Source organism: Drosophila bipectinata, chromosome 4 (genome assembly GCF_030179905.1).
Source record: "Drosophila bipectinata strain 14024-0381.07 chromosome 4, DbipHiC1v2, whole genome shotgun sequence".
NCBI lineage: Eukaryota > Metazoa > Arthropoda > Insecta > Diptera > Drosophilidae > Drosophila > Drosophila bipectinata.
The window spans coordinates 19,840,722-19,867,619 of NC_091740.1; the positions used below are offsets into that span (position 1 = coordinate 19,840,722).

At 38.5% G+C, this 26,898-nt stretch overlaps 1 protein-coding gene across 3 annotated transcripts in view; it reads left to right on the forward strand.

Moving 5' to 3' along the window:
* Nucleotides 1-14,794, forward strand: part of Cals (calsyntenin 1) — a 179,140-nt gene extending 164,346 nt beyond the window's left edge. For 2 of the 3 annotated variants that reach the window (XM_070282311.1, XM_070282310.1), the window contains exon 9: nucleotides 8,054-8,736. In XM_070282311.1, the coding sequence (XP_070138412.1) occupies nucleotides 8,054-8,721 (668 nt within the window). In that variant the 3' untranslated portion in view covers nucleotides 8,722-8,736. Of the gene's footprint in view, nucleotides 1-8,053; nucleotides 8,737-12,403; nucleotides 12,535-13,481; nucleotides 13,606-13,667 lie in introns of those variants that run through there. The other variant, XM_043213466.2, reaches the window with a different exon arrangement.
* Nucleotides 14,795-26,898: the final 12,104 nt, after the last annotated feature.

A 26,898-nucleotide genomic window follows, 5' to 3' on the forward strand; every position in this document is an offset into this window, starting at 1 on the left:
CACGTGAATCATGCCCACCATCAAGGAGCACTCCGGAAAAACCGATGACCACCGATGTTCATATCTCCGCCATTTTGCATAAAAAACAAGTTTTTATACCCTTGCAGAGGGTATTATAATTTTGTCCAAAAGTGTGCAACGCAGTGAAGGAGACATCTTTGACCCTATAAAGTATATATATTCTTGATCAGGATCACCTCCTGAGTTGATATGAGCATGTCCGTCTGTCCGTCTGTCCGTCTGTCCGTCTGTCTGTCCGTCTGTCTGTCCGTCTGTCTGTCCGTTTCTACGCGAACTAGTTTCTCAGTTTTGAAGCTATCGTCTTGAAACTTTGCACACACCCTTCTTTCCTTTGCACGCAGTATATAAGTCGGAACGGCCGGGATCGGCCGACTATATCCTATAGCTGCCATATAACTGATTGATCGGAAATGGTATAACTTTGGTGTTTTTAGAGTTAGAGAGTTCAAATTTGACATGAGAGCTATTTTTGGCAAAATAATACGACATGCCAAATTTCATAAGGATCGGCCGACTATATCCTATAGCTGCCATATAACTGAACGATCGGAAATGACCCAACTTTCGTGTTTTTGAAGATAGAAAGCTGAAACTTAATAGAGATTCTATTTTTGGCCAGTTGATCCAACCTACCAAATTTCATTAGGATCGGCCGACTATATCCTATAGCTGCCATATAACTGAACGATCGGAAATGGTACTTGGTAGAAATATCAACTTTCGTATTTTTGAAGATAGAAGTTTGGGACCTTTTTATACCCTTGCAGAGGGTATTATAATTTTGGTCAAAAGTGTGCAACGCAGTGAAGGAGACATCTCCGACCCTATAAAGTATATATATTCTTGATCAGGATCACCTCCTGAGTTGATATGAGCATGTCCGTCTGTCCGTCTGTCCGTCTGTCCGTCTGTCCGTCTGTCTGTCCGTCTGTCTGTTTCTACGCGAACTAGTCTCTCAGTTTTAAAGCTATCGTCTTGAAACTTTGCACACACCCTTCTTTCCTTTGCACGCAGTATATAAGTCGGAACGGCCCGGATCGGCCGACTATATCCTATAGCTGCCATATAACTGATTGATCGGAAATGGTATAACTTTGGTGTTTTTAGAGTTAGAGAGTTCAAATTTGACATGTGAGCTATTTTTGGCAAAACATTACGTCATGCCAAATTTCATAAGGATCGGCCGACTATATCCTATAGCTGCCATATAACTGAACGATCGGAAATGACCCAACTTTCGTGTTTTTGAAGATAGAAAGCTGGAACTTAGTACAGATTTAATTCTTGGTCAGTTGATCCAACCTACCAAATTTCATTAGGATCGGCCGACTATATCCCATAGCTGCCCATAGCTGAACGATCGGAAATGGTATTTGGTAGAAATATCAACTTTCGTATTTTTGAAGATAGAAGTTTGGGACTTTTTTTAGATTTTGTATTGTAATAAATTGGATTATATATTCCTATTCCCATAAGGATCGGCCAACTATATCCGATGTTTGCGATATATATCCGGTTTTAACTGCAAGGGTATATAAACTTCGGCTCCGCCCGAAGTTAGCTTTCCTTTCTTGTTTTAGTTTTTATATTTTAGTTAATTAGTTTTTTTATGATGTAATCATAAGGATCGGCCAACTATATCCGATGTTTGCGATATATATCCGGTTTTAACTGCAAGGGTATATAAACTTCGGCTCCGCCCGAAGTTAGCTTTCTTTTCTTGTTTTTTTTAGAATTTATAAAGCTTATTAGTTGTATTGAATAGAAATAAAAAAAATAGAAAAAAAAGCTTATTAGTTGTATTGAATAGAAATAAAAGTGGAAAAATCCTATCTCAACTAGTTTAGTCACAAGAAATTCCTGAAAAAGCGTCCCGTTTCCACGCGGTCAGGGTAAAGCAGTCGCGGAATTATCATCAGACCACTCGCCTGTGCTATCTACGATTGATTAAATCCCAAAAATAACCGAAAATTCCTTCAGCTTAACGTCGCCAAAACAAAAACAGACGCCAATTAATTGGAGATTATCCAAGATTCCCCGTTTTCAGTGTTTATTTGTTTTTTAGGTTTTGTCTTTACAACTAATTTCAGTGATGTATGATCAAATTTGTGGTCATGTAAAGCCCTCCTTTGAGTGTTTGAGGAACTTTAAAAAATCTTTAGGAAATGGGAAAATCTGAATGAGAATTAGAAGAAGAAAATAACTAAAAAACTTGTACGTCTCGTATCTCCCGATTAACTTGCAACTTGACTCTTTTCCTCTTTTGCTCTAAATCTTTTCGTCACTCGTCGAATGATCAGTTTCGCGTTTCCAATCAGTCATGTCTTCTTCAGTCTTCTTCATATATAAACGTATTCATAAAGTGGAAATTATGTATGCACTTCTCCTGACCTGTACTAATACTAACAAAATATATGTCAGATATATAACTCCGATGGAGCTTTCTCACGAGCATTTTAAATGTTAACATATATGGTATACCTAAATTTTCATTAGGGGCACATAAGAGGAATCAATAAAGAAAAATTAAAGAAAATACTTATTATATTTATTTATATCCCAACCGAGACATATCTTGCAACGTCCGAATGTGCTGTTAAGTCGAACGGCTGACTATATCCTATAGCTGCGATATAACTGATTGATCGGAAATGGTATAACTTTTCTTAGTCATTTTTAGTATTTTAGAGTTAGAGAGTTTGTATATTGCATGAATGCTATTTTTAGCAAAAAATACGAATCACCCAATTTCATAAGGATCGGCCGACTATATCTTATAGCTGCCATATAACGGAACGATCGGAAATGGTATTTGGTAAAAGTACCAACTTTTGCTTTTTTAAAGATGGAAGCTTGGGACTTTTTTTTTGATTTTTTGCGATAAATATCCGTGTTTAACTGCTTAAGGGTATATATACTTTGTATCCGCCCAAAGTAAGCTTGCCTTTCTTGTTTTCTTCCTTTTCTGTATAAGAATTCGATGAAGTTGGGGGTAATTGACCGCGCTTAATAAGAGCTTGCATTATTTTCGGTTGCTTTAGAAGTGAAGTACGCATTGTTTCTTTTTACCGAGAGCTATTGCTCGTCTTACTCGCGTTGACGTTGTGTGCAAACGTCGTTTAGACTCGTTATGGTAGATTTTTTAAATCAGTCACTGCATTTTTATGTTTTTCTTGAATACTTTTTCCGAAGCCCAATAAATACCAGTCTGTATGCGACGACGGTTTTCGCGATTTTTTCCAAGGCAAACAAAGACTTGTAGAGCACTTCCGAATCGAGTCCAAATATCTGGGGAATGCTAAAAAAAACTACTACAAGTATCAGCAGGTTGCGAAAGCGACCGCAATCAAAATTCACAGAATGTGTACATTGCATCAAAAACTTCGCCAAAACTACAAGAACCTCATTCGGTCCTTAAAAACCACTAACGGCTTCTCCTATGCCAATGCTCTACGATCTGGGATGGAAAGTCCCAAATAGCAAAATGAGAAATAAACTGACTATGTTTCCCCTGGAAGCACCGAATACTGGCCATCAGACCCACATAAGCTCAAAGACCTTAATTATTTAGCACTGACATAAAACATAATCTTATGTTTTTAGTAAAATTTAAACAATCTAATCTAAACCCTGGAATCTAAATTTTCAAAAAATTTCAATTTTTTTTTAATTTAATTTAAAAGACTATATTCTTACGCGTATTTTAAGACGTCCCCGAAGACAATATCTTGATAATTATGGAAGTTATGTTTCTTTGAAGGTGGCACGGCAGGAGGGCACCTAAGACACTTCTTTTTCTTCTTTTGCGTTTTTCTCGAAACCACTTTTTTTAAGACGGTGGGCATGATAACTCAAAAACTGTTCAACCGATTGACGTGAAAATTGAAACACATCTTCTTTCATAGATTTGAGTGACGAGTGATTGAGTGATCCACAGAGTGACGTAGGATTTTTTCGATCCAATGGATAGAAATTTTTTTATGCAATTTTTAGTACGAAATTTTTTGACCAAAAAATTGAGTCAATTTTTGAAGTGCTATCAGTTGCGTAATTTTTTTTTTTCTTAAACGGCTACGTCACTCTGTTCCAAATTTATCACTTTTTAAAAAAAAATTTTGTTTACTTGATTGAGATGAAAATTGGCACGTGAATCATGCCCACCATCAAGGAGCACTCCGGAAAAACCGATGACCACCGATGTTCATATCTCCGCCATTTTGCATAAAAAACAAGTTTTTTTTTTTAGAATTTATAAAGCTTATTAGTTGTATTGAATAGAAATAAAAAAAATAGAAAAAAAAGCTTATTAGTTGTATTGAATAGAAATAAAAGTGGAAAAATCCTATCTCAACTAGTTTAGTCACAAGAAATTCCTGAAAAAGCGTCCCGTTTCCACGCGGTCAGGGTAAAGCAGTCGCGGAATTATCATCAGACCACTCGCCTGTGCTATCTACGATTGATTAAATCCCAAAAATAACCGAAAATTCCTTCAGCTTAACGTCGCCAAAACAAAAACAGACGCCAATTAATTGGAGATTATCCAAGATTCCCCGTTTTCAGTGTTTATTTGTTTTTTAGGTTTTGTCTTTACAACTAATTTCAGTGATGTATGATCAAATTTGTGGTCATGTAAAGCCCTCCTTTGAGTGTTTGAGGAACTTTAAAAAATCTTTAGGAAATGGGAAAATCTGAATGAGAATTAGAAGAAGAAAATAACTAAAAAACTTGTACGTCTCGTATCTCCCGATTAACTTGCAACTTGACTCTTTTCCTCTTTTGCTCTAAATCTTTTCGTCACTCGTCGAATGATCAGTTTCGCGTTTCCAATCAGTCATGTCTTCTTCAGTCTTCTTCATATATAAACGTATTCATAAAGTGGAAAATATGTATGCACTTCTCCTGACCTGTACTAATACTAACAAAATATATGTCAGATATATAACTCCGATGGAGCTTTCTCACGAGCATTTTAAATGTTAACATATATGGTATACCTAAATTTTCATTAGGGGCACATAAGAGGAATCAATAAAGAAAAATTAAAGAAAATACTTATTATATTTATTTATATCCCAACCGAGACATATCTTGCAACGTCCGAATGTGCTGTTAAGTCGAACGGCTGACTATATCCTATAGCTGCGATATAACTGATTGGTCGGAAATGGTATAACTTTTCTTAGTCATTTTTAGTATTTTAGAGTTAGAGAGTTTGTATATTGCATGAATGCTATTTTTAGCAAAAAATACGAATCACCCAATTTCATAAGGATCGGCCGACTATATCTTATAGCTGCCATATAACGGAACGATCGGAAATGGTATTTGGTAAAAGTACCAACTTTTGCTTTTTTAAAGATGGAAGCTTGGGACTTTTTTTTTTGATTTTTTGCGATAAATATCCGTGTTTAACTGCTTAAGGGTATATATACTTTGTATCCGCCCAAAGTAAGCTTGCCTTTCTTGTTTTCTTCCTTTTCTGTATAAGAATTCGATGAAGTTGGGGGTAATTGACCGCGCTTAATAAGAGCTTGCATTATTTTCGGTTGCTTTAGAAGTGAAGTACGCATTGTTTCTTTTTACCGAGAGCTATTGCTCGTCTTACTCGCGTTGACGTTGTGTGCAAACGTCGTTTAGACTCGTTATGGTAGATTTTTTAAATCAGTCACTGCATTTTTATGTTTTTCTTGAATACTTTTTCCGAAGCCCAATAAATACCAGTCTGTATGCGACGACGGTTTTCGCGATTTTTTCCAAGGCAAACAAAGACTTGTAGAGCACTTCCGAATCGAGTCCAAATATCTGGGGAATGCTAAAAAAAACTACTACAAGTATCAGCAGGTTGCGAAAGCGACCGCAATCAAAATTCACAGAATGTGTACATTGCATCAAAAACTTCGCCAAAACTACAAGAACCTCATTCGGTCCTTAAAAACCACTAACGGCTTCTCCTATGCCAATGCTCTACGATCTGGGATGGAAAGTCCCAAATAGCAAAATGAGAAATAAACTGACTATGTTTCCCCTGGAAGCACCGAATACTGGCCATCAGACCCACATAAGCTCAAAGACCTTAATTATTTAGCACTGACATAAAACATAATCTTATGTTTTTAGTAAAATTTAAACAATCTAATCTAAACCCTGGAATCTAATAAGTTTTTTAAGGGGTTACGCCACCCTGAAATTTTCAAAAAATTTCAATTTTTTTTTAATTTAATTTAAAAGACTATATTCTTACGCGTATTTTAAGACGTCCCCGAAGACAATATCTTGATAATTATGGAAGTTATGTTTCTTTGAAGTTGGCACGGCAGGAGGGCACCTAAGACACTTCTTTTTCTTCTTTTGCGTTTTTCTCGAAACCACTTTTTTTAAGACGGTGGGCATGATAACTCAAAAACTGTTCAACCGATTGATGTGAAAATTGAAACACATCTTCTTTCATAGATTTTCCACAGAGTGACGTAGGATTTTTTCGATCCAATGGATAGAAATTTTTTTATGCAATTTTTAGTACGAAATTTTTTGACCAAAAAATTGAGTCAATTTTTGAAGTGCTCTCAGTTGCGTAATTTTTTTTTTTCTTAAACGGCTACGTCACTTTGTTCCAAATTTATCACTTTTTAAAAAAAAATTTTGTTTACTTGATTGAGATGAAAATTGGCACGTGAATCATGCCCACCATCAAGGAGCACTCCGGAAAAACCGATGACCACCGATGTTCATATCTCCGCCATTTTGCATAAAAAACAAGTTTTTTTTTTTAGAATTTATAAAGCTTATTAGTTGTATTGAATAGAAATAAAAAAAATAGAAAAAAAAGCTTATTAGTTGTATTGAATAGAAATAAAAGTGGAAAAATCCTATCTCAACTAGTTTAGTCACAAGAAATTCCTGAAAAAGCGTCCCGTTTCCACGCGGTCAGGGTAAAGCAGTCGCGGAATTATTATCAGACCACTCGCCTGTGCTATCTACGATTGATTAAATCCCAAAAATAACCGAAAATTCCTTCAGCTTAACGTCGCCAAAACAAAAACAGACGCCAATTAATTGGAGATTATCCAAGATTCCCCGTTTTCAGTGTTTATTTGTTTTTTAGGTTTTGTCTTTACAACTAATTTCAGTGATGTATGATCAAATTTGTGGTCATGTAAAGCCCTCCTTTGAGTGTTTGAGGAACTTTAAAAAATCTTTAGGAAATGGGAAAATCTGAATGAGAATTAGAAGAAGAAAATAACTAAAAAACTTGTACGTCTCGTATCTCCCGATTAACTTGCAACTTGACTCTTTTCCTCTTTTGCTCTAAATCTTTTCGTCACTCGTCGAATGATCAGTTTCGCGTTTCCAATCAGTCATGTCTTCTTCAGTCTTCTTTATATATAAACGTATTCATAAAGTGGAAAATATGTATGCACTTCTCCTGACCTGTACTAATACTAACAAAATATATGTCAGATATATAACTCCGATGGAGCTTTCTCAGGAGCATTTTAAATGTTAACATATATGGTATACATAAATCAATAAAGAAAATACTTGTTATATTTATTTATATCCCAACCGAGACATATCTTGCAACGTCCGAATGTGCTGTTAAGATAAAAATTTAATTTTTAAAACAAAAACCAACAACAAATAATTTCCCAATATTTATATTTGTTATATTTTGCTTATTATTAAAATATTCTGTTGATATTAAACATCTTAAATTAATGGTTTATTAGATTTACTTATATATTTACGGATTACTTAAATATTTGGCTTGCTTAAAATATTTTCTGAACCAAGAATTTCTATTTCATAGAAACAAAAGTTTTCGGGTTCCACAGCACGACAAGATAAACTTAGGAATTTTTGCGCGCGATAACGAATGCGGGATAGCCAAGTCGTAGAGTGCTTGGCTAATGTACGGAGTGAAACGAGTTCAAATCAGGCTCGAGACATAAACTTTTTGTTGTTGTTTTAAATTTATTTATTTTTTAATTTATTTATAATTATTTGCTTTTGTTTTTTATTTATCGTCAACCAGTTCACAAACGAAATACCATTTCACATCTAGCACAACATCTGCAATCTGTCTTCCAGCCCAACGATATTAATAATTCTATAACAGAGACCGAAGTAGAAAAATTTCTTGAGTCACCCTGCCAAATGAGCTTACCTATAAAAAGCATCAAATATGAAGAAGTCGTAACAGAAATCAAAGAATTGAACAATAAAAAAGCACCAGGTCCTGATAAAATAAACGGCATCACCCTAAAAAGCTTACCAAAAAAATTCATACAGTTTATCACCCTTATATTCAACGCGATTCTCAGATTAGACCACTTTCCAAGTCAATGGAAATGTGCAGAGATTATAATGATCCTAAAGCCAAACAAAGTGGAAACAGAATTAACATCATATCGTCCCATTAGTCTGCTGACAATATTCTCGAAAGTGTTTGAAAAAATACTCCTGAAGAGAATGTTGCCAATTTTGGACGAACTTTCCATAATTCCTGAATACCAATTCGGATTCAGGAGAGGCCACGGGACCCCCGAGCAGTGCCACAGGGTCATTAATGATATAATTACTGCATTTGAGAACAAAAAATACTGCACAGCTGCATTTCTTGACGTTCAACAAGCGTTTGATCGAGTCTGGCACAAAGGTTTATTGTACAAGATAAAAAAATTGCTACCTGCTCCGTATTAATTAATAATTAAATCATATCTTAATAAAAGATGCTTTTACGTGCAGCAGAAAAACGATTCATCTACGTTACTTCTTATTAATGCAGGCGTCCCACAAGGAAGTGTACTGGGACCAATTCTCTACACTCTATATACGGCGGATATGCCAGTCACAAACAACTGCACTGTTGCAACATACGCTGATGATACAGCCGTTTTGGCTACAAGCTATTATAGAAATGAAGCTTCTGAACTTCTGCAGCGTGAGCTAAGCCTAATTGAAGACTGGTTCCTTCGATGGAAAATTAGAATTAACTCCCTAAAATCTGTCCAAATAACCTTTTCATTGAGACCAGGTAATTGCCCAAATGTGTCACTTAACGGCTCGCCAATTCCACAAAGTACCTGTGTCAAGTATCTGGGCTTGCATCTCGACCGCAGATTAACGTGGAAAAATCACATAAAAGCCAAATGTCAGCAGCTCAGACTTAAAACACTAAAAATGTCCTGGTTGATAAGTCGAAAATCGGGAACCTCATTGGAAAACAAAATTCGCCTCTACAAAGCTATATTAAAGCCTGTTTGGACATACGCTATACATAAAGCTGTACTTTGGGGAACTGCTAGCAACTCAAATATTGAGATACTACAGCGCTACCAGTCAAAAACTTTGCGACAAATTGTCAATGCTCCTTTTTATGTAACTAATGCAAACATCCATAAGGATCTCAATATCCCAACCATAAGAGAAGAAATAAATAAAATTAGTAAAAAATATATCGACAGACTCCATAATCATGAAAATAATTTAGCCTTAAGCCTAGTAGATAACAGCTTATCATTAAGAAGACTAAAAAGATACCACATACTAGATCTTCCAGATAGATAAATTCAATTAACAGAAACGATGTTGTATATAATAGCAGGGTTCACTGGAAAACTGCTATTCCTGTTATTTAATATTAATTATAAAATTTACTTATTGTTTATAAAAACAGATTGTAAATAAATGAAGAGTTAAAAAAAAAAAAAAAAAAACATCTAGCCAATAGAAGCACTCAATAAGAACCTCCGTTCACTATCTGCACGCGTCCATCGGGGGCACCACGAGGCCACCAGATGGACACAACTCCGCTCCCTTATCTGCGGCAAAGCGTCCCTTAAAAAGCGCCGAGCCGCGCTCCCGAGTTAGGCTGCCTCAGATCAAAATAAGCGGCTCTAACAAAAACAGCTGTTTTGCTGCTCTCACTCCTACCGCGACTGCTCCGGTAAGGCTTACTTTTGAGCCACTACATACTCCTTGGCCTCTAATCCTTCTAGGATTATGTTTACTATTCTGTTCAATTGTTCTGGCTTTCCTTGTGATTTACGGAAACCCACTTTTCCATATGTCCAGTATTCGGGATGCAAGGCACCTTTCCAATAATTTAGCCGTTGAGGGTAAAAACATTATTGTTCTATTGTAGTCCAGACTGTTTGGGCCTTACCAGCTTTATGGAAGATGCATATTCTCTCCTTTTTTCATTGCTTAGGAAAGTATTCCGGCCTCAACATGGCTTTAAAAATGAGCACCACGAAGAGGACAGCTTTCCATCCATCCATTACCCATCCAAGTCCATCATCTCTAGGAGCTTTCTAGGCCTTTAGCGCCTTAATGTGGGACGATGTCACCCGGTTGGAAATCCTCCAATGTACAGGAGTTGACAATGGGGTCTTTCGTTCGACAAAATTGTCTTCGTAGCCTTATTTTTATACCCTTGCAGAGGGTATTATAAAGGAGACATCTCCGACCAATATAAAGTATATATATTCATGATCAGGTCTCTCTCGCAAACTACTCTCTCAGCAAACTAAAAGCTATCGTCGTGAAACTTTTCACACACCCTTCTTTCTTTTGCACGCAGTATATAAGCCGGTTTTATTTGCAGAGGTATATCAACTTCGGCTCCGCTTGAAGTTAGCTTTTCTTTTTTGTTAGCCCTTTACCGATTGTAACTAGCTGGTAGCTCTGTGTGATATAAATATCCCACAACTAAAGAGGTTTAATTACTTACCACGCTTCAGATGGAAATATGCTATAAAGAACTTTGCTTAGACCTTAGAATGCATATCATCCCACTCGTGAGGTTTCAATCGAAATCAATACTTTCATCGACTTCCACCTTCCACAGAAAGTTGATTTCTTTCTGATTTCTATGAAACTGAATATTTTAATTTTTTCATTGGGTTGATCTACTGACCCTAAGATATAAATATCGCTTTAATTACATTTTATTACACTTTAAATCCATTCTTTAACTCCTGCCTTGGAAATATCCGTCCTTTTCATCAAAACCGCTTTTACTGCGCTTTGAATAACTGGGCCAAGGGCCTGTGCAAACTTCTCCTTAAACTCTTGATCCTTTCTCTTTTTACCAATATTTTCGAATTCGATACTTCCCCTTATGTGGAAAGAATCTTACATTATTTCTCTGCTAATCAGACGCTATTAATTTCAAGCATTTCAAAACAGTCAGCCATTCCAAAGATTTTTGAAAAATTTATTTCTCCACATTTGGGATACCTTTTTAATTCAATAATTTCACCTTGCCAACATGGTTTCATAAAGTGCCGCTCCTCTACCACCAAATTTTAGAAGCTAACTTTTCTCATGGATGGATTCTGGAGCGGCTGACAGAGATTAGTAGAGCATTTGACTCTGTTAACCACTTTCGCTTTTAAAGTAAACTTTTGGATTTCCTAACTGATATCGTTAATTGAATTTCGGCTACCTAACTAGAAGTATCCAACGTGTTTCTTTTAAAGACGTTTACTTATGCTTAGTTCGTGTTTACTGGTGTTTCTCGAGGAAGCCATCTTGGACCCTTACTTTTCACACTGCTTAAAGAATCATTAACAATTTTCCCTTTTTTTAACTAACTTACTGGTGCTTGTGTAGATTGAAGCCGTTAAGCTTTGCCATCAATATAAATTGACTAGTTTATGAAACGTTAATCCATGCTCATGTGTTTTATCGATCTGGTTCTTAACAGGCTATGTAATTTCTCTATACCTTAGAATGAATTCAACTCTAAATAATGAGTTATAGGACTAAATTGGGGTGCAAATTTGTACCTTTTTTTCATATTAGACTTTTATTCACTTGCACTCACAAACAACACGTAGAACGATGCTGGGTGACGTTTTCTTAGACATCCTTATGAATGATGTATTGTAGAACATGTTTAAATTTCAATGATTCTACTAAAAGGACTAGAAACATGTGGTTCAACTCCTTAGTCATTGGTGTTAGATATATGCCCAATATGATCCGAACTATGTTCGAACTTTCAAATTTATATTCTTAACGCCTTATCTAAGTATGCAACACTCTTCCTCGTATTCTTCTACAATTTTTTTCTCTTTTCTTTCGGATATAATCCCGCGATACGTCATGCGTCCAGCGTCCCTCCCATCTTTCTCCCAGATGGGAGAAAGGGAGGTGAGCTGTACGTGTGCAGTGGAAGCCGCGCGAAAAAAATACAAACATTATTTTTTCAATGTCAAGTGAAATCAATTACATTATAAAAGTTTTTAATCAACTTACATTATAAAAGTCAATAGAATGTTTTTAAAAAAAGAGTAACAAATTTATCATGTAAATTTCGCAATACACACACTAATAATAAAAAATTGTAATATCGAATATTTCGTTTTCTATTTAGCTGAGGGTTCACATCTTTCTATGCTTATAATTCTTGTGAGTGTTTTTTTGGCTATTTTGCTGTGTGGAGTTTCTGTTGCCCGTTTGAAGAACAGTCAGAAGTACACTGATCGTCACCAGCATTGCCCAAAGGTACGTTTGATATATATTTTTTCTTGTCTCATAGTTGCACTAAAACTGTTTCTATTAAGTAAAGGTTTGGTATATTTATAATAGTTAAATTATGTGAAATTTTCGAATTCATTATACCCTTGCAGAGGGTATTATAATTTTGGTCAAAAGTGTGCAACGCAGTGAAGGAGACATCTCCGACCCTATAAAGTGTATATATTCTTGATCAGGATCACCTCCTGAGTTGATAGGAGCATGTCCGTCTGTCCGTCTGTCTGTCTGTCCGTTTCTACGCGAACTAGTCTCTCAGTTTTAAAGCTATCGTCTTGAAACTTTGCACACACCCTTCTTTCCTTTGCACGCAGTATATAAGTTGGAACGGCCCGGATCGGCCGACTATATCCTATAGCTGCCATATAACTGATTGATCGGAAATGGTATAACTTTGGTGTTTTTAAAGTTAGAGAGTTCAAATTTGACATGAGAGCTATTTTTGGCAAAATATTATGACATGCCAAATTTCGTAAGGATCGGCCGACTATATCCTATAGCTGCCATATAACTGAACGATCGGAAATGACCCAACTTTCGTGTTTTTGATGATAGAAAGCTGGAACTTGGTACACATTCTATTTTTGGTCAGTTAATCCGATCTACCAAATTTCATAACGATCGGTTGACTATATCTTATAGCTGACATATAACTAAACGATCGGAAATGGTATTTGGTAGAAATATCAACTTTCGTATTTTTGAAGATAGAAGCTTGCGACTTTTTTTAGATTTTTTATTGTAATTAATTGGTTTTATTATGATGTTTGCGATATATATCCGGTTTTAGCTGCAAGGGTATATCAACTTCGGCTCCGCCCGAAGTTAGCTTTGCTTTCTTGTTTGAATATAAGTTCAAAGTTTTAAGTTCAAAAATGTATATCCAATGTTTATCCATGTATTACGTTTGTTAAAAGATTCTTGATGATGGCTTGGTTTGGGACGATTCGGCATTGACTATAACTATAAACCCAATGCAAACAGATGTTGCATCTGATGATAGTTCTGAGTCGGAAAATTCCGAATCTGAAGAGGACGAAGGTAAACTAAAGTTTTCACTTTCATATATATTAACACTATTAATTTTTATTTTCTTTTTCTAGCTCTGAAGGATGGTTTTGCCCATTTCAACCAGCTTGAATGGGATAACACTAATATATTTCAACAGTAAAGAATGCCCCAAATTTCCTTTCATCAAAAATATGTAAATGTGCTAATAAGTAATAACATAACACAAATTAAAAATATATTGAAAATTTGTTCATATGCGAATATATAAACGATACATTATTGTTAAGACGCGGATTCATTTATTAATCAAAAAATAATTTTTGTTGCGAAACAATGATTGTATAAACTAAGTCAGTAGGCGTGCTAATACGTATGTACATTTAAATGTATTTAAAAGAAATATCAGCTCGTCTACAAATAATACTAAGGTATAGTACAATTAATATATATTTGACAACGCTATTTCCATCATAGCCGCATACAAACAACTAATATAAATACTTAATAGAACATTTATAAAGGATCTGTTCTATCCTCGCATAAAAATGTATTTTACACATTTCGTAGATTTTCATCTGCATTCTGTCGCCATTGCATAGGAGGTACCTCCGTCCCATATATTAAGGCTAATATTCATTAACTTAATAATCAATACAAAATCAGTGTGGTCATAAAAGCAGCACTTGTTAAAGATTATTATATTTCAATACTTAAAACATAGATTAGGAAAACAAATCGAGAAAAAACAACCAACTTAATTTTATTTGATCTTACAGTTACTCCAATATGTTACTCCCAAAACTAAACAAAATTAAAAAACATCAATTTTAACATTTGTTTTTGTTCATATTTAATTTTAGTCAAAAGTGTGCAAAGTAGTGAAGGAGATTTCTCTGGCCCTATAAAGTAAATATATTCTTGGTCAGGATCACCTTCTGAGTTGATATGAGTTGATATTTCTACGTGAACTCTCAGATTTAAAGCAATCGACTTGAAATTTGGCACACACGCTACTTTCCTTTGCAGGCAGTACATAAGTCGAAAAAGCCGAGATCTTTTATGTTGCTTACGTGATCTAGTTTTTTTCACCCATTTTGCGAAAGTTTTATTCTAAACAAATTATCTCAATTGATAAGGTTATTATAAGATTGTAGTATAAAAATATCCTATTATTAAAATGCACAATTTTATATTTTTGAACACCGTCTCCATATTAATATACAGTATGTTTTAAAGTATAATGAAGGATAATTGGTAACTATTTTAATTAAATAATTGTCAAGCTAGTATTAAATACAAACAAATTAATACTGAGTCATAATTTTTTGTAAGGCATTTATCGATACGAAGTTCTATAGCAGTCATATAACTGATTTAAATAAATCTCCATAAAATGACATTAAAAAAATTAATTTTTTCATAAAATAGATTGTCACAGGAAATATATGATATAATGATTTCACAGCTATGCTAATGAAAATATATATAATATTTTGAAACAGTTTCAATGGACTTTTCATAAAAGCCTTTTTAAATTCTTAATAAAGAAAACTAGGGCTAGTCTCTCAGTTTTAAAGCTATCGACTTTAAACTTTACACCCTTCTTTCCTTTGCTCGCAAAACATATATAAGTAGGAAGCCCGGGATCAGCCGACTATATCCTATAGGTGCCATTCAACTGTTTTTAAGCATTTAACAATTTTTTATATTAATAAGTTAGTTTTAAAATTAAATTCTGATAAATATCTGTTCCGTCCGAAGTTAGCTTTCCTTTCTGGTTTTATACCCGGTACTCGTAGAGTACAAGTGTATACTGTAGTTGTCATCTCTGACCCCATAAAGTGTATCCAGAATATACACTGGATCAGCATCCACTTCCGAGTCGATATAGCTGTCCTAAAAAGTATTTCTTTTCGATCATCGCTCAGTATTCCAGTAAACAATTCCCTCCTCAAAAAAAAAAGTCCGCTTAGCTGGATTGCTTGTCTTCTGGCTCCGGTGAGACGTCCATACATATGTGAAGTCAATGCAGATAAGGGTGCAAGATGTGGTTACTGTATTCAGCGAAACTCTGAAGTCACAGTCGCAGCTTATAGCCTCTTCGATATGTAGGATAGTTTCCAGGTTTCGTTCACTCAGGCGATGAACGTTCAGGAGCGACTATAAGTAGAAAGTGATCAGATGAGTGCCGTTTATCCACGTAGTGGAAAGATTTGAATTCATAATTTGGAAAATAAGTTCAAACTCATTTTAACCTTAAAGAGGGGTTGAGGGGGTGCGAAATCGGTCAAGCGCAGGGAGTATCATAATGGTCAGTACTGGATGATGGGCGGAAAGCAAAGGAAAAAGTCCTAGCCGCGAAGCAGAAGGAGCAGTAAGGGGGCAGCGCCACCGCGCAGGACGTTGCGATCTCTGGAAGTTCGCCGGAGCCCTGCATAGCAACAGCAGAGGTGACTATGACTCGCCAACAGGAGTGTGGCGCAATGCTGGAGAGCTAAATTAACGACAGGAGCAGAATTCAGATGGATTAACTCTTCTTTCGAAGAGTCCGTCATTCAAATGTTGGAGCGTTTCAAAAAGAGCTGACGACCAGCGGCAGATAAGCCGAGTGTGTGTCCCGAATAGCAGGAAGGCCCTAGTGCCCTTGTCCGGCTGCCAGGCACCAAGACAGCGGATCCTCCCCGGGCGGTATGCCTATTGGTAGCCAAGACAGCGGGTCCTCCCTCGCGTATGCCTGGGCTGTGTGCATATTGAAAGAATTGCCCACTCGGCAGGGGGACCGAGCGGTTTCGCCAAGAGTTATTTCTAGTCAATCAATAGGCCTAAAAATAAAGTTTTTCATTAAGTTTGTATGCTATTTGTATTATTTCTGGGCTTGGGTAATCACGTCGAACAATAAATTCTGTCAAACAAACCTAGAAACTCTGTAAACTCTAGAACTGCAGTTCGTAGAGAACTGCATGCCACGCATGTTCATAAACACGCAGATGCTTATGAGGCCATATGCATGTGCATCTATAGAGGAGGTGATGAATCTAGACGAATCTAAAGGCACGCCGGAGCAACATAACGCTCCAGGACAAGAATGGATGCCGAGATGGCAGTGTGAGGCCCAGCAAAGGATCGCGCGTTGCTGCCTCTCAAAACTAATCGGAGGAGTGTCAGGAGACGAGCGGCAATATTTGGCCATAGTTGATGTCGGAAGAGCAAAAGTCGAGGCCATGGAAGACATAGGAGCAACCGCGAGTTTTATCTCGTGGGTGCTAGCGGAAAGCCGCCAGGGATCGCATCGTGATAGAAAGCTGATGAAGTTGCCCAATCGGAGCAACCGTATTCCAGGCAAGCATAAGCTTCGGTGACAAGATAAAGACTCTGAACTTGCTGTTGATTCCAGGCATGGAGGAAAGCTTGGTGCTAGGATGGGACTATTTCGGTGAGTTCGGTATATTTATAGAAAAAATATTTTTATATAAAAAAACAAGAAAGGAAAGCAAACTTGAACTTGACATATCCTTGTAGTTAAAACCTGATATACACCCTTGCAGTTATAACCTGATATGATATATATATAACCAAATAATAACAATAAAAAATCTAAAAAAAAAAAACACAAACTTCGAACTTAAAAAATACCAAAGTTGGTATTTCTACCAAACACCATTTCCGATCGTTCAGTCATTTGGCGGCTATAGGATAAAGTGTGCAAAGTTTCAAGTCGATAGCTTTAAAACTGAGAGACTAATTCAAACAGACAGACAGACAGACGGACAGAACGACATGCTCATATCAACTCAGGAGGTGATCCAGATCAAGAATATTTATAATTTATAGGGTCGGAGATGTCTCCTTCATTGCGTGGCACACTTTTGACCAAATTTATTATACCCTCTGCAACCTTTACACATATCAGTTAGACTACACATATCAGCACGTATCACATAGACTTAACTTAAGAGCATAGAGTCCGACGTAACGCCTGCAGAGATTAAAAAGGCGCTACAAGCGAAGGTATTTTGCACTAAGACACTCTTTAATATTCTAAACAGGGATTGAAAGCCGCAGCCCCTTTTTAAGGTTGAGCTCGAACCAAAAAATAAGGCCGGAAAAAATACCAAGTGCACCCTATATACAATCTTTAGTTCCTGCTGCACCGCGGAATTACAGTTGAGAAACCGCATAAACGTAATGGGTGGCTGAAAACAGGTCCCGGTAAGGTCATGTCTTTGCCGAGGATGGTGGCTAATTGTAGGGCGGGGGCGGGGAGAAGAACACTCCCTTCCTTAAATCACCTCAATCCAAGGGAACAGCATATGCCGAAGGAGGCGTGTCCAAGGGGGGGCCCGGACTGCGAACTCTGTGGGACCGGCCGACCTCCCAGATTTTAACTCTACCTCCGTACTCGTGGGACCAAAACATGAATACTACCTTACCAAATAAAAACCAAAGCGGAGAACGGAACTCCCTAAAAAAGTCCGGAAATAGGGTTAGTGACCCGTAAAACTCCAAGGCCTTCAGAAGCCAAGGAGTTGCTGAGATGGAGAAGCCCCCCACAGAGGGGCAATATCTGAAAGCGCTACGCGCCGGTGCGGAGGAGGTTGCCAAGGCTTCTTCTTCCAAACGGGGCTAGCCATGGGACCACCGAACGGCGTGGAGAGGAAGACCCCAGGGTCAACTTTTAAACCAACCGGCGGGGCCCCTAAGGCGAACCCTGGTCCGGGAGCGTCTTACTCGACGCAGCGAAAGTGCTCTTATAAAGATAGGAGGAGAGCAGCCTTCACTTTAATGAGGGCGGACCCATCGGCCGAAGCCAATCCGGACCAGGCCGAGATTATAACCTGGGCAAGGGAGGTCCTGCCCGACATTAAACCGGAAAAGGCGGGTGTGAGGCTGTATCCGAAAAAACGTTCTGGGTCAGATCCTGCCAAGGAGATCGCGCAAACCGTGAAAAGGCAAAGGTCCACGGAGGAAAAAGCCCCCCAGGCCAAGAAGAGGAGGGCCCAGCCGCAGCCGTCCAACCCCTCGGTCGCCAAAGTGACGAAGTAAAAGGACGAAGTGGAGTCCTGGACAAGGGTTCCAAAGATGGGCTCATCCCCAAGGACCTTTGGTGACGAGTGGTGAACGAGTGGCATCTGCCTCGGGCTGGAGGCATCATCAGTGGGGAAGCACTGACACGAACGAGAGGGTGAGTCAATCTTTGATTTTATTCTAGGCTCCAATCTTCTGGTGGGTAATAGGGGTACAGAACCACCCTTCATAGTCAAGAACAGAAGGGAAGTACTTGACATTACTCTTACTCTGACTCCCTAGCTGACCAGATTGTTTGATGGGGAGTCCTAGAGAAACGCTCTTTCTCGGACCATCGATATTTATAATTAGTGGTCAATTTTGAGAACTTTAATCGACTAACAGTACCCAACCCGAGAAAAGCGAATTGGGAGTTATATAAAAAAAAACTATAAAGATCCTTGGGGAAACCTCCAGCAAGGGACTTTGACAGTAGGGACGACCTGGATGCCATGGTGGACACGCTAACGGCGGCGTGCGCCAGCGCATTCAATAAAGCTTGTCCCAGAAGCAGATCGGGCAAAAGCAAGTCAACGAAACCACCATTGTGGTCGCAAACACTTGCGCTCTTTAAGACCAGGGCCCGAAAAGCCTTAAATTTCGCAAGTAAAGCGAACACGGAGACAGCCTGCGAGACGTACAATATGAACCTTAGGCAGTACAACAAAGAACTGCGTAGGGCAAAAAGGAATGCCTTGACCAAGTTCTGCACGAACATTTAACAAACATCAGAGGACTTCCGACTCCGAAAGGTCCTCGCAACAACTGCACAAAATGTAGGATACATTAAAACTTCGGAATGTAAAAGGACAACGTCCACAAAGAAACCCTAGAGGGTCTCACAGAGGCACATTTCCGGGGACGCTCTCTAGAAGAAACAACCCTGGAAACGCAGAGACAGGGGGACAGTCCCTCCCTTCCTAACCAACTAACCAACTTCCTTTTCAAAACAATGGAGAGACTTATCAGCCTCCACATTATTCTTACCATCATCCCAGATGACATCTCGGGATCACAGCATGCGTATAGGGAGGGCCGATCCACGGAGACGGCACTCCACGAGATCATTACTTTCTTCGAAAAGGCACTTAGTGACAAGGAATACGCACTCATTGCTTTTCTAGACATAGAAGGTGCATTCAACAACATCCTACCTTGCTCGATAATCAATGCGCTGACGGGACTAGGAATAGACGATCAATCCGTACGCCTTATAAAGCAGATCTTGGTAAACAGGATTGATGAGGCGTCATAAGGAGGAGAATCTATTCATAGATACGTCAGAAGAGGCACTCCACAAGGAGGTGTACTCTCACATTTACTGTGGAACATGGCGGTTAATAGCCTACTACGATCCCTAGAAGGTGGTGGTTACAAAGTTACTGCTTATGCGCATGTCGCAATTGCCTTCTCTGGGAAATTTTCCCAGCCTCTATGTGTCCGCATGACGGACAAACTTAGAGTTCTCTCAACATGGGCAGTTAGGAATGGACTAGGTGTAAGCCCATCCAAAACCGAGCTGGTCGTCTTCACCATGAAGTACAAAATCCCAAATTTACGGCTTCCAAAACTATCAGGAGAAACACTCTCCCTCAGCGGTAGCGCCAAGTACCTAGGGATTACGCTAGACAGAAAACTGGACTGGAAGTCAAATACTATGGATAGAGCTAACAAGGCAACAATCGCGCTCTATACATGCAGAAAAGACATTGTGATGGGAAATGGGAAATTTCCCCAAAGATAGTCAGATGGCTTTAAACAGCGGTCATTAGACCCATCCTTTTCTACGGGGTGGTGGTCTGGTGGCCTGCTCTCACAAACTCCACATATAGAGAGACCTAGGAAAACCGAAAGGATGGCGGAAGTCTGTATCACATGCCCTAGACTTCATACTCGACCTATTACCTGTAGAGATAATGGGGGCCAAGATAGCCGCGCTATCGGCAATCAGGCTACGCGAGACGGGCATATGGAACCGGCTATTGACATACCAAGTTGGACCTACATCACTGCACGTCAACGGGGCCTACAGACTACTGTATACCTGATGATTATCCCACCTTATACAAGAGAGGAATGGGCCACACAAATCCCAGTACCAGCCGGATCCCATCAAATTTACACAGATGGTTCAAAATTGTATGACCAGGTAGGAGGTGGTTTCCATTGCGAACGGCTGTGTCTAAAAGTCCTTCAGACTTCAAGCAGAAGCAATAATGCTTATCACCGTCGACAGTCGCAGACCTCCTGTGTCCTGTGCAGCCGACTCAAATTCTTGGGCTCAACAGCACTAACGGACCTAACAGACCTCGCGGAGAGCGTTCCACGCAGACTCGTAGCCTTCATTCGTAAATCAGAATGGGACCTTGATCTGCCGCAGGAAGAATAGCATAATCTTGGTCACATTAGCAGATTGGAGGGGAGAGGTCCCCATGTAGGACCTCTGCCTGCGCGGTACCACAAGGAGCCCTAGCGGCCCAAGTGGATGGGGGTGTCAGTGACTGGCCCCGCATCGCCGCCTCAACCTAACCCAACCTAAGTACACAAAGTATAATAGCCAACACATTGAGCTAAGTCCTCATCTCAACCATGAAGCCAACGTAAACAGCTTTGTTAGTTCACTGGAGTCTGTACGTGTCACTGCAGCTCGTCCTTTTACCTTCAAACTATAAATTCACAATGCAACCAAAAGAAGGCAAAACAGCTCGTCCTCGAAAAGCGACGCTTACTTCGAGAATGGCAATTTCACAGATAGCCATCTGCTAAGCACAGCTTAAATCAGGCATCACGTCAACATACTAAAGCTCTATAGCAAGAAGAAGCATATATCCACCGCCGCTACTTCGAGCAATTGTCAACTTTTAGTACAGAACGCTCTTTGGAGAGCTCACCCTACTCTGAGCTCACCGAAATAAACCGTGATGCCTATTAGAAATCCCACAGGCGTCTGGGCCCGCAGCGATGCAGACATAGCCAGCAATCCTGCCACTAGTGCGTTTACTTTGCCGACTTTACCATATGGGCCTCAGCTTCAATATGAGCAAATTTAGTTTTATCCAAACGAAATCTTTAACATCATCATAAACCGGATATATATCGCAAACATCAGATATAATTAGCCGATTCTTATGAGAATATCATAATAAAACCAAAAATATCATAATAATAGTTTTAGAATGTTATTATGTATAATTTTTGTGTCACAGTTTCCGTATTCAATATTCATTGTCGTATTTTGTGTTGTTAAATGATAACTGTTATTATAATATTCTATAGCTTTACTAACTTTATCCTTGACTGATAAATTCTTGCTTTCGAGGTATATAATTCTTATCTTTTCTGTTAGAGAAATATGGAATATTTCAACGTCTGCATTGCCATTGTTACTGGTCGGTTACACAAAAATAACTTCTATATTCTCGCTTTTTAAATATTCTTTTATATTAACATATAATTTATATATTTAACATATAATAACGTATAATTTTTTTGTCACAGTTTCCGTATTCAATATTCATTGTCGTATTTTGTGTTGTTAAATGATAACTGTTATTATAATATTCTATAGCTTTACTAACTTTATCCTTGACTGATAAATTCTTGCTTTCGAGGTATATAATTCTTATCTTTTCTGCTAGAGAAATATGGAATATTTCAACGTCTGCATTGCCATTGTTACTGGTCGGTTACACAAAAATAACTTCTATATTCTCGCTTTTTAAATATTCTTTTATATTAACACTATTAAAATCATTATCAGTTATTATTTTTTCAAAGTTACCTCTTTGGGATAAGTTTGATTTTTGCGTTTCTCATTTTGAATTTGTATAGATATCCATATGGACAATTTTTTTTTTATTTTAATTTTACTTTTACTGGGTTTTGTCATATTTAGACCGATTACAAATGTCGCAATTGCTAATAAACTTTTGGATGTAATTTCGAAGTTTTGGAAAGTAAATCCATCACAGTAAATCACTTCTCTCTTTTCCTCTTAAGCGAACGGTCGTGTTGTTTTTGTGCCCACTACGTTTTTAAATATAAATAAATATTGGTAAACCGGTGTTTACTTGCTTGTGAATCGCATTTATTGAGAAACTTAAGTTTTAACTTAAACCGTATCGCTTCGCGTGTACTGCGGTATATTTGGAGGCGAATTAATAATTTGTTTAAATTCAATTCCAAGCCTAGCTCAGATCTGCTTCTCCCCGTCTTATCTCTATTTCTGCATTTTTTCTTTGCATTCTTTAAAGCTCCCGCTTCGGCTTCCTATTTGGCACAGTGGTTCAAAGTATAGAGTTTTTTTTATTCTTATACCCTTGCAGAGGGTATTATAATTGAGCATGAGCATGTCTGTCTGTTTCAACGCGAACTAGTCTCTCAGTTTTAAAGCTATCGAAACTTTGCACACACCCTTCTATTCCTTGCACGCAGTATATAAGTCGGAACGACCGGGATCGGCCGACTATATCCTATAGCTGTCATATAACTAATTGATCGGAAATGGTATAACTTTGGTTTTTTTAGAGTTAGAGAGTTCAAATTGGCATGAGAGCTATTTTTGGCAAAATAAGAGCAAAATAATACGACGTGCCAAATTCCATAAGGATCAGCCTACTATATCCTATAGCTGCGATATAACTGAACGATTGGAAATGACCCAACTTTCGTGTTTTTGAAGATAGAAAGCTGCAATTTAGTACAAGTTCTATTGGTCAGTTGATCCAACCTACCAAATTTCATAAGGATCGGCCAACTATATCCGATGTTTGCGATATATATCCGGTTTTAGCTGCAAGGGTATATAAACTTTGGCTCCGCCCGAAGTTAGCTTTCCTTTCTTGTTATTTAATAATTTTGTTTGTTATTAATTAATAATATGGAATTTAAACTTGTCTGTTCTATGAAGTTTTGTAACAAGACAATCACCTCATCCCAGCCTACCATCCATTGCTGGCTATGTGAAAACGTTGTAAGTACACGCCAGGTGTGCCGGGTTCACTGCCTCAGTTTCGGATGCCGTTTCCCGTAGGTCTGTTTTACATTATTATTGTGAAAATTTTTGTGCTGTCCAAGACGAAATGAGGTCGTTCATGAGACAAACTAAGAATGGATTTATTGAGTTGAATAACTTTATTGAGCTGGTTTTCGTAAAATCAATGATCAGCTCTGTGCGCTTGACATTCAGTTTAGCGGCCATCACCTGCTAACTGGGTCCCTTAAGCGTAAGAAATCCTCCTTAACCTGCTCAGACGTCAATAACGCAGCCGCTCATATCTCTGGCCACCACAAGGGCTAGAACTGAGAACAATTCTACCCCCGAATTTCTCAAGGAAAATAAGCAATTGTCTGATCCGTCCTCCGTGGTATCCCTTCAAGTGATACCACAGGTCCAAGTGAATGAAACCTCGTCAGAGTTGCCCAAAAGGGTATTCCACAGTCCGGACCACCGACTGATGCTGCAGTTCTCGTACCTGTGACACCAAAACCCTTACCTCCATCGATGGAGGTGTTCCTGGTGTAATCGGTCTCCATCGAAACATTTATTTGTTTCTTGGCTTGCCCCTGATACTTCAGAGATTGATATCTCGGCTTGTATTAAAGCCAAAACTAAAGCCAGCGCAGTTTTTGGTAGTTTGGTTCACCCAGTTTTTGGTTAGAGAACATTTTCGTCCAAGAAAATCAGTCTAGTTCCGTGAAAAAAAAGTTGTAAAACCAGTGGGAGTGAAATTTCCCCACATTAAAACCACTGACCAACCTTCCACCTCTTCTTCGTCTACTAACCCAAAAAACTAGTATCGTCACTAACACTTACCTATAAGAATACTAGGGGCTATGTAGCAAACTCCCCAAACTATATTCTGGTAGTTCTTTATATAGTTCTTTATACTGAATTATATTCGTCGCTGCCGGATACATGTTACTCAGGGTGCGAAGCAGTTTTATAATTTTGTAAACACAAAGCGTAAACATGTACCTTTCCTACCACTGCTTACGTTTGAAAAGTCATCTGCGACCTCTGATCAGGCTATTGCCGATCTATTCGAAAATTTTTTCAAACAACTTATTCTCCGCCTAGATTGACAGATCAGCCTTACGCATACAACATTCATTCAGCTATGTAGCGTGCACCTCATTGCAAAACGAAAACAAATATATAGGTAGGCCAATATTTCGCTCCTCGACTGTATCCACCCAATAGATGGGAACAGAATTGCATATGCATGTGCAATTCCCCCTCACACTTGCATGAACGGACCAAAGTAGGTAGAAAATCATACGATTATTCCGTTAGGCAGGGAAGTTTTATGGAAGCATGGGAATGCTCAAACTCTTGGCAGTTCTTAGCATTAATTCTTTCCTGATCTTTGGCCGAGTAAGAAGATTCCATCAGCGTATTCCAAAAGTGATAGGAAATTCGACAAACACGTGTGTGCAGCGAAGGCATTCGGAGTAAAATAAAATTAAACAACAATAGTTATTGTGATCGTGTTGGGGACCAAATTTACAAGGTGGCACAGTGTACTACGATTCCGACCAGGTGCAGCCTGATAGGCTTCGCGTTTGGATCTTGGCCTTGGATCGGGCGTAGGACAAGATCGGAGCAGCAAGAACCCCAGTAACCCCCCCAACATGGAATAATGGGACACCCTTAGCTTCGTGATCTTCGCATGGACCGCCAATAGAGTGACGTAACCAGCGACCGAGAAGCCCCAAGTTAGCGTGCATTAGGAAGGATCAGGATGTGAGGAGAAATAAGAACATTCACAACAACGAATAACTGTTGCCGCTGCAGTTCGGTTTTGTTTATTTTTGTGCTTCAGCGTGCAGCCAGCCACTTGTTAGGGTGAAAGTTCCGTATTTTGACGATTTTCTTTTGTGAGCCTGAATAGGAAAAAAAAATATATCAGTACTACACAGTGCGAAAAACATTAACCTTGCCTGCGAGCATGTGTATGTGAACACTTTCGGCAATATTTAATTGCACAAAAATATTCCAAGGCGAACCTCGATAGCTGCGCCAAATTAGTATCGACTCCCACCCTAATTGAAATCATGTATAATTTTCTTTAATTTAATTCTATAAATTCTTAATTTTTATATTAAATCTCTTGATATTCCCTAAATGTAAACTCTAAGGAGTATGCATTGTTTATCCTAGGACCATATTTTAAGTAGTTTCATAAGCACACCAATTCAGAACTATTAGTCTGGTATTTCCCAAATGTATTCCTTCTCCTTTAATTAGGTAAACAGCAAAAAGCACCTCATCCTCCTGGGCCCAACGATCGATGCAGAGTCGGAAAAGCTGAGTGAGTAAACGAGTAATTACCGAATTCGAATACAATGGGAAATCCATGACATTTTCTTTTACTTTTCTATTTGAATATTAGTTTAAATTGTATTTTCCTTATAAATTGTATTTTTCTGATAAATTGTATTTTTCTATGGATTATATTTCCTCAGTTTTGATTATCCCTAATTATATATAATGAACATGAGATAAATTCTTTTATTTAGAGCACTTCGGATCAAACATGGCAGTTGAATATGGGTAGACCCCACTGTTTAGTGTAAAGTCTACATGGAAGGGAGGGTATAGACGAAGGACAACAACATCTAGTCTTTCATTCAATAGGGTCAGTAGTATAAACCACCCAAGGATCGGCCGACTCCTACCGCTTTCCTTTCCCACTTCCTTATCTCTGTCTACGACAAATTTCCGTAACTTACACAGTCTAGTTTGCCGTGCCCTTACCCACGCCCCGTTCGACTGAGCCAAGCCGTCCCCCAAGTAGACGGAACGGCGCGGTAAAGACCACCCGTGCAGTGTTAGGGACAGTTTACTGTACCTAACCTTATGACCTACTGTACGCGTTCGTTACAGTTATTTATGGCGCCCAACGTGGGGCAGGACAAAGGCAGGAATCCGTCAGGATAATGCCAAGCGAATGCCCAGACAATTTTTCCTTTTCCTTTCTTTTGGCCACTTCCCAAATTTGATATTTAAAGTAGAGCAGCGCTTGTGTATGTAGACCAGTGGATTATTGTGACTCTGAGGATATCGGACACAGACCGTGGATATACAGTACGCAAGGAAAACGGATTCCAATCGAATCCAAATCAAATGGTGACTGGGACAGGCATAGGATTTTTATTATTGAGCCTAATACGATTTTATACCATGTCAGTCTAGTTTCTTTTTCATTTGCGAAAACAAGAGTGAGATTGTTGTTATTTGGTCCATATCGAAATAGT